This window comes from Zerene cesonia, chromosome 15, assembly GCF_012273895.1.
Source record: "Zerene cesonia ecotype Mississippi chromosome 15, Zerene_cesonia_1.1, whole genome shotgun sequence".
Lineage (NCBI taxonomy): Eukaryota > Metazoa > Arthropoda > Insecta > Lepidoptera > Pieridae > Zerene > Zerene cesonia.
This window is the reverse complement of record NC_052116.1, coordinates 3,476,410-3,492,056: the sequence shown is the minus strand read 5'-3', so window position 1 is coordinate 3,492,056 and position 15,647 is coordinate 3,476,410. Positions and strand designations below refer to the sequence as shown.

The 15,647-nt window shown below is 33.9% G+C and overlaps 1 protein-coding gene across 5 annotated transcripts; it reads left to right on the top strand.

Annotated features, from left to right (window-relative positions):
- Positions 1-44: 44 nt before the first annotated feature.
- On the top strand, positions 45-15,647 carry LOC119832684 (ubiquitin carboxyl-terminal hydrolase 7-like). 5 transcript variants are annotated; one of them, XM_038356397.1, is made up of 24 exons: positions 45-463; positions 542-671; positions 1,964-2,091; positions 2,383-2,714; positions 3,058-3,221; positions 3,337-3,454; positions 3,711-3,852; positions 4,048-4,222; positions 4,467-4,659; positions 5,148-5,301; positions 5,536-5,672; positions 5,790-5,886; positions 6,257-6,493; positions 7,122-7,395; positions 7,587-7,678; positions 8,450-8,607; positions 8,923-9,030; positions 9,387-9,549; positions 9,727-9,848; positions 10,321-10,456; positions 10,795-10,953; positions 11,552-11,645; positions 12,117-12,253; positions 12,286-15,647. In XM_038356397.1, the coding sequence occupies exons 2-23, from the start codon at positions 593-595 to the stop codon at positions 12,230-12,232; spliced, it is 3,378 nt and encodes a 1,125-aa protein (XP_038212325.1). In that variant the 5' UTR covers positions 45-463; positions 542-592; the 3' UTR covers positions 12,233-12,253; positions 12,286-15,647. The 5 variants fall into 5 exon arrangements, with proteins under 5 accessions (XP_038212325.1, XP_038212327.1, XP_038212326.1 ...); XM_038356399.1 differs by having other exon boundaries at positions 8,465-8,607; positions 12,117-15,647; XM_038356398.1 differs by having other exon boundaries at positions 8,462-8,607; positions 12,117-15,647.

The window sequence follows — 15,647 nt, the reverse complement described above, 5'->3', positions numbered from 1 at the left end:
GACCGGTTGCAAAAACCGTACTTAATACACAATGGACATCACTACAGTGAATGTGAGAGAATGATAAAATGGTGCATTCGTCGATCAAACCGGGCCACACATTTGAAGCTAGAAATTAAATTAGACATCCACCATTTTGTTTATTTTCACGAAATTACTTCATGAGTAATATAGAGCTGTGAAATTGCGTTCTTTATCGTGTGTATACGTGATTGAGTAAATCTGGCAATGATTATTAAATTAGGAATGTGCTATTAGCGTATACTGCCATCGAGCCCTTGTGTTGAAAATTGCAGACATCGGCCGCGCCGCTAGTAAACATTCTTTGAAAATTAACATCCTAACTTCAAAGAAAAATAAAAACCAGGGTGCGCAAAGTAATCGAGTCGATGAGAAAGGTCCGTTGAAATTCGTTCAGCGCCTTTTTAGCAAGTCTAAAGGGAGCGATCCCCTAGCGTTAAAGGTAGGTGAAGTGGCAATTTTGTGTGAGTTGTGTGACTGGTTATAGGATATGTTGTTCTACAGTGATAATTTTACTTAGGAAATCTCGAAGAGTTGTGGGCGACAGTCCCCGGTGGCGCGCCCGGCTAACATGAATCACACGCCTGCACCTGACAGGCAGCAGCACGACCCTAATGTGAACCAGGTTGAAGAAATGGAGACTCAAGAAGGTCGGTTCATCATTCGTATTATATAAATAGTACATGTGACACCAATATTTTGATCAATACTACACGTAAATATGTGATTAGGTAGTTTTTACATTTGTATTTGAAGTTTTATTTGTTTCATTCATTAAAACGATCGAAATCAAATGTAAGCCTAGTAAATAATTGAGTTTTGGTGCAAGTTAATTCTACATTGAAGTTCTTTACATAACCTCAATAGAAAATTAAGTGTCATCCTTTTGTAATGTCAATGTATCAATTCTTCTATTGATTTTACCATGACGATAATTATCAAGTGAATGTTGATACTCCACAGTTGCAGTATGATTCTATCAATTATGGCACAAAAGCACTTGTATACCATAACAAAGAAATGTTTTGTCAAATTGTCAAAGTCTAAAATTAGAATGCTTTGTTGTGTTATTATTTTCTTATCACATTACCTGCATCACCTGTTATTAGAGTACTATGTAAATTAAAAAAGTTCTTTGCCATAGTTGAAGTTATTGGGTAATTCATATTTTATTATAATCATTCATACTCACCACATTATGAATATAAATATACATACATACCTTATGTACATCTTGTTTTATATTAATCACCAATTTGATCAATTAATAGGAGTATCTGTGCCTATAATCCATGTTTATATCTCAATTATCTCTCTGAAAATTATTTCATAAATAAGGGCTTTAATAAAATAAAAACGTAGATAAAATATGAGCAGCTGATAAAGAGTCACATGTTTTGTTTTATTGAAATTGATACAAATTATTCAATATAAGTTGTGTTAACATTCTGTTGTATAATAGTAAAATGTTTATAGACATTATAGTTTTATAAATATTGTTTTACTAAATGTTTCAATGAAAAAGTTTAATAATTGACTGATATGTAATACAATGCATTGGGGTGTAACCATTGTTTTTATATACTTTAAAGTAGTTGTAACAGTGTAATAAATAGGTGGTATTGTTTTAATTTGTATTATCTATGTATATTGTGAAATATTGTGATGTATCAAAGTATGTTGTTAATTTTATTTCTAAATATTTTATGTGCTTGTATTGGCGTATATGTTATAAGTTGTTATTCAGTTGTAAATTGGCCACTATTATAACTTTTTATTATAATGTCACTCATCAATATGTCAAAAAATTAAAAAGCTGTCATTGTTATAGAAGTTAATAAGTTATAATAAACTCAATCTTACAATAAGTAAATTACAGTTTAATGTGTGTTTATAAGCATATAAATAGTAAAAAATCTAATTGTGTATATTACATTTGCAGTGGAAACTGTAGAAACCGCTATAGAGAAAACATGGGATGATGATCTTGTGCGAGGTCGAATAACTCCCAATGGAGGTGTTGTAATGACTGATGTTATGAAAAATCAAGAGACTACTTCTGAAATGCCTGTAAATATGATTATGTCATTTTCATTAAAAATTTTCTATATATTTATATATTTTAATTTTCTTGTGTGATAATGTCAAAATGAAATTTGATCTCTATTGTGTGTCAATAAAATTGAATTATGGCTTTCATTATTTCATCAGTATATATATTATTGTTCTTAATTAATGAACTTATTTAATCCAAGATCCACAACTATTTCATCTCTGTTGAAATAGATTTTACTCATGATAATTTACACTAAATATCATGAAATACAAATTGACATAAAATTTATAATTTTTTTTCCACAGCAACTAGCATGTGTTGACGCCGAAATGGAAGATGACGAGGCGAGATCAGAAGCAACTTTCCGCTTCACAGTGCACAACTTTAAAAATCTCAAGGACTCTGTTCTATCACCTCCTTGTTATGTCCGCAATTTACCATGGAAGATCATGGTTATGCCTAGACAAGCTCCGTCAGCTGATCGACAACAGCAGAAGTCTCTGGGGTTCTTCTTGCAGTGTAATGGTGAGAGTGAGTCATCTAGTTGGTCGTGCTATGCAATGGCCGAGCTAAGACTCATCTCTCACAAGCCAGACACTGAACCGTTTCATAGAAAGATTCAGCATTTATTTTATAGGTGAGAGTTCTGTATATGTTCAATAAATTATGTCTAGGTTTTTATTATATTCCTAGTTCAATGAATGAAATGTTGATTGAAATTTTATATCCATTTGGGGTAGAAAAACGTGAAGTGTACTGTACTGTTAATATTATGTGTAGGATTTGATTTAATATTCAACTAGAAATCCAAAAAAAATCTGAATATAAAAATAGAGATGACAACTTACTAATGGTAATATCATTTGTAGGTTTATGATATATTTATTGTTAATTGTGTTAAAATTATAAGCAATCAATTTAATGTGTATAAAATATAAAACAATATTATTTTCGGGCCAATGTCAGTTGTTAACTTTCAGTAAGGAAAATGATTGGGGTTTCTCTCACTTCATGGGTTGGAATGATGTGTTAGACCCCGAAAAAGGATATATTAAAGATGATGCGATTACATTGGAAGTTCATGTTACTGCGGAGGCCCCCCATGGTGTGTCTTGGGATTCCAAGAAACACACTGGTTATGTTGGTAAGTCTCTTTTTTTCTGCATAGAGTGTGTTAAATTTACATGGATCTATTTTTTTGAGTGTAACAAGTAGTAGAGGCATTTAAAGTTTCTGATGTCTCAATATTCCTCTTTTAGGTTTGAAGAATCAAGGTGCAACATGTTATATGAATTCTCTTTTACAAACATTGTACTTTACTAATCAGTTACGAAAAGCTGTCTACAAAATGCCCACAGAATCTGATGATAGTACAAGGTAAGACATACACGACAAAAAAATTCCTTCTGCTTCTCCAACCACATATTCAAAGTTAACTATTACGAAATGAGATATTTCACTCATATAAAAAATAGCCTATGTCAATGTCTGGCTTCCTAACAATATCCAGGCAAAAAATTAGAACCAATGCATCATGGAAACAAACAACAAAACATTATCACATTTATAATATAGTATATATTACTACTACTATACATTTCATAAATTTGTATATTTAAATATTTATTCTAAGGTCTGTGGCATTGGCACTGCAGCGAGTATTCTATGAATTACAATTCTCCGATAAGCCCGTTGGTACAAAGAAACTAACAAAGAGTTTCGGTTGGGAGACACTCGATTCTTTTATGCAGCATGATGTTCAAGAATTTTTGAGGGTATGTTATTTTTTGCATTGTTTAGTAATAGTTCATGAAAAGCTTAATAGATTCTGTGTTTATTTATTTAAATACACATACAAATAAGTTGTAACTTGTAAATTTCATTTCATTTATTTTTACATGCATTAAAACAGTAAAGAAATGTAGAAAAATAGTATCCAGTTTCTATATCATTATTTTTTACCCTTTTAGGTATTATTGGATAAACTGGAAAGTAAAATGAAGGGCACATGCGTGGAGGGCACGGTACCGCGGCTATTCGAAGGCAAAATGACGTCTTATATTAAATGCAAGAATGTTAATGTGTCCAGTACAAGAGTTGAGACATTCTATGATATTCAACTCAACATTAAGGGAAAGAAGAATAGTGAGTATACTCATTAACCTGAAAAGAAGTTAACTAATTTGTATTACATTTTATTTCATACATTCCCTCAATATAAATTTACAAACAAAATAAAAAGTAAATTAACATTGGTAACATCAATGTAAATAAAGTAGTTTTGTTATGTATAATACATTGTGTTTACGTTTTCATATAATTCACACTATGATTACAAATGATTGGCTCATAAGAAACTGCTATATAATATGTATTTTTTTCCGTACAGTTGATGAATCATTCAAAGATTACATTAGTACGGAGACGTTAGACGGCGAAAACAAATACGATGCCGGCGAGCACGGCCTCCAAGAGGCGGAGAAGGGAGTGATTTTTGCGTCGTTCCCGCCCGTCCTGCATCTGCACCTCATGAGGTTCCAATATGACCCGATCACTGATAGTTCGGTCAAGTTTAATGATAGGTATGTGATAAGTAATCATTGACATAATTATATTATCTATATTACCTATACGTATAGTAACCAAAAGATTTTGTTTATTTAGTTATAGTCGCCAATGACAGGAACTATAACTGTATGCTATCTAGAAACTACTTATAGTGTGATGGAAATAGAATTAAAAAATACAGTTGTCAAGTGGTTATAGCTAAAAAGAATAATTAAAAATTATAGTTATACATAGTATCTTTATCGTGATTGTACTACAACTTTTTTGTTGATAAAATTGATGATCATTCAATGATTCATCCAATTATTGTCTGTTTTCAAAATACATATTATAAAAAATAACTTTTATGATGTAAATATGATTCTACATAATTTGTGTTTTTAAATTAAATATCAAAAAAATGAAAATGCACTTTTTATCCCCATAAAAGCAATCCCAATTGATAAGTGAACAATATAATAAAATTTGGTGCCTTCTTTTAAATTTTGGTAACTACTTCAAGGTTCGAGTTCTACGAACACATCAACTTAGACGCGTATTTGCAAGAGAAGCCGGAAACCCCAGCGGATTATACTCTACACGCGGTGCTGGTGCACTCCGGCGACAATCACGGAGGGCACTATGTCGTCTTTATCAACCCCAAAGGAGATGGCAAGGTACTAGAATATTTGTATTGTTATTAATGAATAGCGTCATGTGGTATGATGTAGTTTATTCTTTATTGTTTGTATACTGTATTGTTTATACTATTCACCTGTATGCTTGTATAACAAACAAGTTTAGACTCGTTTTCAACCAACTAAGGTAACTGATTACACTTATCAAGGATCAATGACATACAATAATTTTATAGTTATCCTAATAAAGTGATTTCTTTTTAAAATTTGCAGTGGTGTAAATTCGATGACGATGTAGTATCACGCTGTACCAAACAGGAAGCTATTGAATACAATTACGGTGGACACGATGAGGACATGGCTCTCACAGTTAGACATTGCACTAATGCTTATATGTTGGTGTATATTAGGTGAGATTCGTTATCAACTAATGTTATGTTTGTATGTGCTTTTGTTTATTAGGAAATAGAACAAAAAACTAAACGTAAATATGACGAAAAGGGTGTTTCACATTTCATGTTTTTTAGGGATTCACAGCTAAAGACAGTGCTCCAAGAAGTAACACAAGCTGACATACCAACAGAACTTAGTGAAAGATTGGCTGAAGAGAAGAGAATTGAAACGGTAAATTGAAATTATTTAAAATATTGTCATTCTTATTACAAATCTAAGACGCAAAAAGTAAGCTCAATATAAATTTAAAAACAAAGACGAAATTCAATCGGGATTTATTAATGAACTTTTTTTTTTTTCTTTGTTTTTGGTTTTGTTACTTGATGGGGTGGGATATCGAGTGTGAGTTTTCAACAAATTGACTTGGTCCTTTTTGTGTGTTGATAGGATGTTGTCATTTGGTTTGGTTCAATTATAGAATCTGGAGTGTGAGTTTTTTTGAGAAAATAATTATTAATGATTTTACACATATTGACGTGTCCACTGTCGAATTTAGTGAAACTATTGGTGTATTGTGTTGATAACATTACGATGATGGCAGATCCGTCGCAAGGAGCGCAACGAGGCGCACCTGTACATGAACGTGAACGTGGTGCTGGAGGAGGCGTTCGACGGCCACCAGGGCAACGACCTGTACGACCCGGAGCGCGCGCACTACCGCGTGTTCCGCGTGCGCAAGCAGGCCACCGTCGCCGAGCTCATGGAGATGCTGGCCGAGAACTTCCGCTACCCGCAGAAGCACTTGCGCCCGTGGCCGTTCAGTGCGCGCTCCAACCAGGTACGGACGGGCTGGTGACTTGAACATGGTTTGGTTAGGTCGCGCTTTGCACATGTAAAAAGCAATAAGCAATAATGCTTTTAGATAGTTTATCACAGAAAAAAATTATGTATCTTATTTTCTGGTGCCGAAACTGACACATTGATTTCCTTCCTATTTGTTTAACCCCGAGGTAATATTGGGTTAATTTATTAATTAATACCACCACATATTTCTTTACAATTTTATCAATTTGTCTTTGGACACGATCATTAATGTGGGAGTCGAGCACGCTTCGGCACGAATTGGGCCAGCTCGCACCGGGGAAGTACCACACCCCCACAGAAAACCGGCGTGAAATAGTGGCATGCCACTGTGTTTCGTACGGTGAGTGGGGGAGCCGGAGGCCCGTTTCCTTTTCCTCACCCGTCCCAGTCCAATCCTTCTTTCCAGTCGTTAATCCTTTCCTTTTCCCTTACCCCATAAAAGCGGGCAGCGCATTCACGGAGGTACTACCTTTGCGAATGTTTATGGGCGGTGGTGTTCGCTTACCATCAGGCGAACCACCAGCTCAGTTGCCCGCTATGACATAAAAAAAAAAAGAAAAAAAAAAATAATAAACTACAAATTGTCATGTTTAATTTTTCAGACATGCAGACCTACGTGCCTCGACGTCGTCAACGATCAGAACAAGACAATAGCGGACATATCGGAGAACATGAATCCATGGAATATATTCCTGGAAATGCTTCCACCGGACTCTGGTTTCGCTGCATTGCCGCCATTTGATAAGGACAATGATGTCGTCCTATTCTTCAAGTACTACGATCCCAAACAGAAGCGTATACACTACTGCGGCCACCACTACTTGCCTATCGCGAGTAAACCGGCTGATCTCATACCAATACTCAATAAGCGTGCAGGTGCGGAATGTTTCATATTATCTTTCTGTCATAACTGTGACAAAAAGATATAATATATACTTTTTTGTAAAATTATGCTGTTGAGTGAATAGGTTAAAAAGAAGCTGTTTATATTATTTTTGAGACATATATTCGTTCGTTGTATTAGAATTGTGTTCGAGGTAGCTAAAAACATGCAATATTTGTTGCAGGTTTCCCGCCCGACACGCCGCTAGTTTTGTATGAAGAGATTAAACCTGATTTCGTCGAGAAGATAAACAATTACAATGATCCACTCGAGAAGGTATTATTTATCAGTTTTTCCCTGTCAGACCCTTACTAGTTTTAGAAATTAAATAAATATAAAAGTGTTGACAATTTGATAAAATTCGTGATTATATAGTAATTATTTTTTTATAATAAATATTAATTTCAGTATTTAGTATATGAATTCATAGATTTGTCTGTACATCTTTATTTCATCTATATTTGTATACGTTTATTAACTTTGTAGCATTTTTATTAAATTAACTGCTCTTTCAAATAATAACCTTAGCTGCTTGATGATTAAGGTATGGTATTTAAACTTTTTATACTTAATGTTGATTATATTATTAAATATTTCCCATATCCTTTTGTTTACCATTCATATTATTGTATATATACGTATTTTGTTATTTAATATATGTAATTTTAATAATATACTGAAACTAAGATTATCCAGAATCACAAAAAATAATATTTGATTAATGAATTGCAATTGCACAGTTTCTATTGTGGAAAATTGAACTGATATTAAGTTTCAAATTTATTAACAAGTGTGTACAGAAGTCTCATAACATATGTTATTTTAATAGTCTGACATAGAGAGCACTCAAAAACTACTTTGGTTAAACTTACTGGGCGGGCGATTCTCAAAATGCTTGCACCTCATTCGCTGAACTATTTTATTGGCGCAAGTTAAACGCTCTCCTATTGGTCACAACGCTAACACGGGCGTCCCCCATTGGCCCCCGAGCGGCGGCTGGCGCATGCGCCTGCCACCCCTCGGGTTGAGTCGTGTGCACGCGGCCAGGTATTGGACGAGCTGATGGACGGTGACATCATCGTGTTCGAGCGCGCGGACAACCGCCACGAGGAGCTCGAGCTGCCGACGTGCCAGGACTACTTCAAGTACATATTCTACAAGGTGGAGGTGCAGTTCGTCGATAAGACGGTGCCCAATGATCCTGGGTGAGTTGAAAGCACCCAATTTACTGATTTTGGACCACCCTCGACGCCGATATATATAGAATTCGGGACACGTGTAGTTATCTAAAGGGTGTTTTAAAATATTTTTAAGCGCTTACGATATCAAAACTTTTCGTAAACTGTATCATATCCATATGTGATATAGTATTTCTAAATTCCTATATATCATTTAACGGATTTCAAACGGCACATGTATGCCTCTGCCTGTGTAGAATTGTTTACTATGTGAATAAATGTTTTTGTTATTTAAACAATGTGTAATTAAAAATATACTTATAAATCTAATTTACATTACAGTTTTACAATGGAGCTATCAATGCAAATGCGCTACGACCAGATGGCGCGCGCCGTCGGCCAGCGGCTTAACGTTGACCCATATTTAATACAGTTCTTCAAATGTCAGAAGTGAGTTTATCAGTTGTAACCTGTTTTATACATGTGTCTGCCCCATATCTATGTGAAAAATCTTTGTTTAAATTTTGTTCACTGTACACATTTAAAAATTTCTATAATTGTATCAAGCATTCAAAATAAATTAAGGAAAAGCACACAACGCAACATTTTCAAAGAATTATAAGAGTAAAAATTTTATTCATTTAAGACTTCAAAACAAGCTTACAGATTTAATTCCAACAAGAATTCAAATAGTTCCGAAAATAAAAACTGAACCCATAATTGAACTAATTTATTATTCATTTATATGGATAAATAAATTAGTCGAATGCTATTGTTGCTATATATGCTATTGTTTCGATTTTCAGCTACAAAGATACACCAGGACTTCCACTTAGGTACTCGTACGATGGTATATTAAAAGATCTGCTGGTGTACTGTAAACCAAAGTGCCCTAAGAAATTGTTCTATCAGATTCTATCCATTAAGGTCAATGAATTGGACAACAAGAAACAGTTCAAATGTTTATGGGTATGTTATTGACTGAAACATTCTTTCGATTACTTATTAAAACACATGAATCGTTAAATTATACAATGTTTAGTCATTATTAATAAATCTTTAAATATAAATTTTATTCTAACCAAGATTTGTAATAGTTTTCATTTTGATTTATACACATTGAGGAATTTCATATTTTCTCTGAAGGTTGGTCCAAATTACAAAGAAGATAAGGAATTAATTTTATATCCAAACAAAGGCGGAAAAGTATCAGATATATTAGAAGAGGCAGCTAAGGTCGTAGAAATGTCACCTGAAGGATCTGGCCGGTAAGAAGATTAATTGAATATTGCATGTTTATTATGTATGGGAAAGTTAATTAACCGTTTCGTATTAAAGTGAATTCCCACTGGGGTTATCGGACGTCATACTTTTCAATTTATAATGATTTGCTTAAACTTGATTTATTGTAGTTATCTTCCATTACTATTACAAGTTGATTGTGACGAAACCTAAATAAATCACTTATATTTATTTCCAAACACTTATATTTATTTAGGTCATTCCTTAACCAATTACATGTTCCTCAAGAAATCACACTATAACAATATTTAGGGCTATTTAGGTCATTCCTTAACCAATTACATGTTCCTCAAGAAATCACACTATAACAATATTTAGGGCTATTAGCATAATCTGATTTTCTGTAGATTAAGTACATTATTAATAATATCCATAGAAATTAAGCATCTTTCATACAGAGCAAGAATGAATAATAATTTTGCACTATGCAACGCCCAGATTACGGATCGTGGAGGTGTCGTGTCACAAGGTGCTGCCGGGGCCGGACCCCGAGCTGACGCTGGACCAGGTCACCATCTCGCCGCCCAGACTCTACCGGATAGAGGAGATACCAAGGGACGAGCTTAACCTGCAGGTGCTTTGTGATTTTTAATATGGAATTGAATTACCTTGTTTATTTTACGACATATTATTTTTCGATATTAACTATGACTTATAGTTTTTAAAAACTCTAATAGAAAAAATGGTAAATTGATATGATCATATTGAAAAGACCTGTTTTTAAAAGCAATACGCTACGAAGTTGTAAACGTCCGTCGTAAATGGTTTTTATCAATATTAATTAATATTAATTTCAACAATTTTCAATGGAATCGAAGTGTACATAAGTGAATCAAATAATTTTGTATTAATTTCGAAAAGAACTGCATACAAATCCATAAGAAACACCCAAAGTCTGGTATACATTCGCAGGAGGACGAGATGCTGGTGCCGTGCGCGCACTTCCACAAGCAGGTGTACGCGACGTTCGGGATCCCGTTCTACGCGCGCGTCAAGCACCACGAGCCCTTCCAGGCGGTCAAGGACCGGCTGCAGAAGAAGCTCGACATACCGGACAAGGAGTGGGAGAAGGTGACATATTGTGCTATCATATTCAACTCCATCATCGAACCCGAAATTTATTTAATAATGTTGAGTTTAATAATACAAAAATCCTATCCTACTATCCTTCCTACTATATCTTACCTATAACTTTCGCATTTATAATATTAGTAGGATATTCCTACGGGATACGGACTTATGCGGATGAAACCCCGGAGAGCAGTTAGTAATATATTATTATTTTTTTCTTTCGTTTGTAAGGATGTGTGTGTGTTTCTTACTCTTTCACGCAAAAACTACTGAACCAATTGCAATAAAATTTCGTACGTAAACAGCTGAACAATTTGAATAACATATAGGCAACTTTTTATCCCGATATTCGTACGGAATACGGACTTACGCGGGTGAAACTGCGGGCGCAGCTAGTAAGATATAAAAATAGCTTATATTTTTTATAATTGTAAGATATAATATTAGTAGAATTAATATTAGACATTTCATCATCTTGACCACACTTCCACTTTGACAAACAGTTTAGTTCTTTATTTCTATTACATTCTAAGGTATATTCCCATCTCTCATTATAATCATATAAATTAATTGTTTACATTTTATCTCCCTTTTCCAGTACAATTTCGCCATAGTGACGAATGGCAGACCTAATTACATAAGTGAAGGCGCGGTAGTCAACATCTTCGACTTCAGGCCAAGTAGTAATGCAAGTGAGTATGCTTTATTAACTTCGCGTTCGTTTTGACCACTATTTATTTATTTATGACTATATTTTTGTTGAATTGTATTTTATATTTCTAATTAAAACTTATGAGACGTATATCATAGTAATCAGTTATTTCTTTTTTATATATTATGATGTTTCTTTTTGGATCTTTTTATTTAGTAAAAATACAATTATTGATGAATAATGAAAATGAAAGTGTGACAATGTCGTCACAACATTAAGATGAATACACTAACTCTTATCTAAATCAGACTGAAAGCTCCCAAACTTGAACGCAGTAGTGTTTCAGCTGTTCACTCTCAATTAGCTCAAAATTAAAAAACAAATAAATGTTCGAGTTTGAGTTTGAACACGGAACTACATAATGCAAAACAAGAGTGGTCATACGCGGCGCACGCACACTTGAATATCACCGCGAGCCCGTACAGGACACAAGCCAAAAGCGTAATGCCAGACCTCTCGCTTCCAGACGCGACCGGGCGGCCGTGGCTCGGCCTCGAGCACATCAACAAGACGCCGAAGCGCTCGCGCGTCAACTACCTGGAGAAGGCGATCAAGATATACAACTGAGACGCGCTCCACGCGCGGACACGCGGACACGCGGACACGCGGACACGCGGACTCGCGGACACGCGGACACGCGGCCGTACGCTAGTATAATCATCGATGTTTCACCCGGTTGTCATTGATTGTGTGGTGGTGAGGGTTTGCTGGTGATGCTGGTTAGTGTGAATCGATTGTTTGGTACGTGATTTGGGTCAGATTGTTCGTATTGGCACCACTGAAAGACAGTTAAGGTTTTATAGTTTGTTTATTGACCTTGCTATAGATACTTAATGAAATTCATATAGATATAAATTTGATCATTCACTTTTCATTTATTTATTTAAAACACAGTTGAAAAGTGTGTCCAAATAAATGTATACCCATATGATATATTTCTCAGAAGGCATATTAGGATTGATGTATATTTTGTTTGTTTATTCCATCACTCATTTATTGATTAAAATGTTGGAAAAAGATGTTTCTGTTTGGCAATTTGAGTTAAAATTCCTTCTGAATCAGTTATTATATATGTAAATGACAATATGATAAATACTAGATATTTTAATCATTTTATTATAGTGTCGGCTTACTTAGCCTTAGATGGTGTCTTTTAGTGGTGTCAAATATAATGAGGCATGCACATGATATGTCTTAAAATAGAAAATATGTAATTTGTTTTATAATGTGCAGTTATAAGCTCAGAGAACAGTACATTGTTTGATTTCATATTAAACTTCTTCAAAACGCGTCTTGTGCATAGCCCCTTATCACGTTTGAAACTATCTATATTTGTACTATATCGCAGCGCTTTCCTGCCCTCGTCTAGTTTAACTACTGTTTAGTATTTCTGTTAGAATACAATTTGTGCGCATTATAGGTCGAGTAAATAAATCAATAAAGCTTTAGCACGCCAATACTTGGCTTTTATTGGTCGGTAGGCGAGCGTCGGCGACATATATGATTGGTTAGAAAGATTATTTTTATGGTTTCATTTATAATGCGCAGTTGTTGGTGGCATCCATGTTTGTAAAAGTCGTATTTGGTCGCATTTACGCTAATAAATTATAGTAATTAAAATATCTTTAAAAAATTTGATCAGATGAAAATGTCGCTCATTTTGATATTGCAGTAGAAATAAAATAAGACAATGGAAATTAATTAATTATGTTAAAAGTAATTTTTGGACTGATTTTATATTTGCGCCTCTGAGATATACAGAATCAGAATTCAATTGAGTTTGATCATAAATGAGAAATTGGAAATGTGGAAATAATATTTTATTAACTTATCAAAGGGTCTCTGTTATGTAGATCAAACACGAATCGTTATGGGACACTTATTTCGATGCTATGACGTCACAACACATGTAATAATATTAGAGTAACACCTAGTAGCATCCATTATTGAAAATAAATAATGTCGAAACGATTGTATGATCTTTTATATTAACTTGTAATATAATTATTTGTTCTTAACATCTGTTATAGTGGGAATACAGTTTTATTTATTTATTATGGTTTTATTTATTACAATCAATTCCCCTTATGGTGAAACGTGTTTGATGATTTTACTATCGTACGGATATAGATTAGCCTTAAATAATAACCGCTAACACCAATGTATGACTCTTACAGCTGTTTGTAGTAGAACTTGTACGGCGATATAGTAGTCCTGCTAGCAAATGTTTATTTGTTTTCATCGATTTTGTGTTTTCCGAAGCGATGTCGTGGAGTTATTGTGAACGAATAGCAATATTAATAGGAAATAGATCGTTGGTTGCCACTGAAGGAACAAACGTTGTGATGTCTCATCATACTTAAGCAGGAAATTTTCTGTTTAGTATTCATTTGTTTCGACGATATCGTAAACAGTCGGCGTGATGAATATTACTTACAAAAATATAATAATTTTTTATGTGAAGCGCTATTTATAAAGTAACTTACTCGACATACTGTACGTACATAATAATCAATGAACATAGTCACAGCTGGTTCGAAAACAGCATTTTTCAACATTTGTTCCTGCAGTCGGTGAACCTTTTGCAACTTTTTAGTCAATAGTTCGCCTTAGCATTTCCAGTGTATATCATAATGTGGCCTCTCGATACTTAGATGATAAACTAAATTGCTGTTTCTTTTTAAAAGGTTTTTCAGATCGGTCTGACGAACCACGGCAAGGCTGCGCCAACACCGCAAGCTTTTATAACATTATGGCAATTCGGCAATGTCAATCATTTTACATATTGATTGAACAAAGCTTCACTAATGAGATTAAACTGTATACCGAAGATTTTATCATATATGTTGGTAGCGTTGAATATAAAGGCTTATTGTAATGCGAAAGTGAATTGTATTGGAAACGTATTTCAATTTTATTTTACTTAAAATAAGGCTTGTTAATAATGTGTATAGATTAACAATCACAAATAATTTAACAATATGTTTTAGTTCGGGACGATCCCGATATAAATATTCATTTGTTACTTATTACCGACTAGATACTCCAGAATATCTCAGCACATAAACGATCTAGTATTGTAAATAGCGCGAAGTATTTTAGAGAGTTTCTGAATGTTTAAATTTCGATATTTTTGTTGAATATTTATTGGTTGGTGTTGACGTATTGTATTGCCGAATTGCCGCGTCGTGTGTACATTTTGTCGATATGATAGCAGTGCCTATATAATGTAAATTGCGTCGAATGCCTTGTATTTTACAATTGCACTGAGGAGCCTAGCCTGGCAACAACCGCACTATAGAAACGAGAACTGAGTTATATTGATACACTAAAATGTAATAAAAATGGATAGTATGTATTTTTTATATTGAAGATCTACGTGTTTACAATGTCCAGGATAGACTCCTCAGTATTTGCACAGATAATAATAGATGTAATAGCACCGTATTGTTAATCTGGCTGAAAGCCTAGACATCCTGACAGCATGTATATTTTATTCGACCTACCGGAGAAATGTTACGTTATTATGGTTATGACGAAATTATGTATATATATGATGTAATAAATTAAGAAAAAAAAAAATACAATAAGTTTTCGTAAAGATGCCTTAGACGTTTTAAGACATTTAGTACTTTCGATATGATACTACTTAATTTATACCCTTTTTTTAGGTTTTTCATTTAACTAATTAATTTATAGATATTGAAAATCTCTAATAAAATAGCGAGATGATTTTTTTTCATATGAATGTGTGTCGCGATAATTCATTAACAAGGTTTTGAGGTATTGATAGATGCATAGATATAGATAACTTGCCGAAATTAATGTCGTGGAAGGTGGGGTTATAATATATCAGGTTTGAAGTAACACCTTTTGTGGACGGCGTTCGTACACGGCTCGTACAAACTATTGGAGCCTATTCCAATAAGTTTGTTGTTGGATTTTCAACGTTTCTCTGAATATAATCCTATATTTGTTTAAA

What these genes read in the sequence shown, in the direction of transcription:
- LOC119832684 (XM_038356397.1), top strand. Translation starts at nt 593, where the DNA reads ATGAATCACACGCCTGCACCTGACAGGCAGCAGCACGACCCTAATGTG. An exon ending in AGACTACTTCTGAAATGCCT is followed by an intron (nt 2,092 to 2,382) that starts GTAAATATGATT and finishes TTTTTTCCACAG; the next exon opens with CAACTAGCATGTGTTGACGC. An exon ending in ATTCAGCATTTATTTTATAG is followed by an intron (nt 2,715 to 3,057) that starts GTGAGAGTTCTG and finishes GTTAACTTTCAG; the next exon opens with TAAGGAAAATGATTGGGGTT.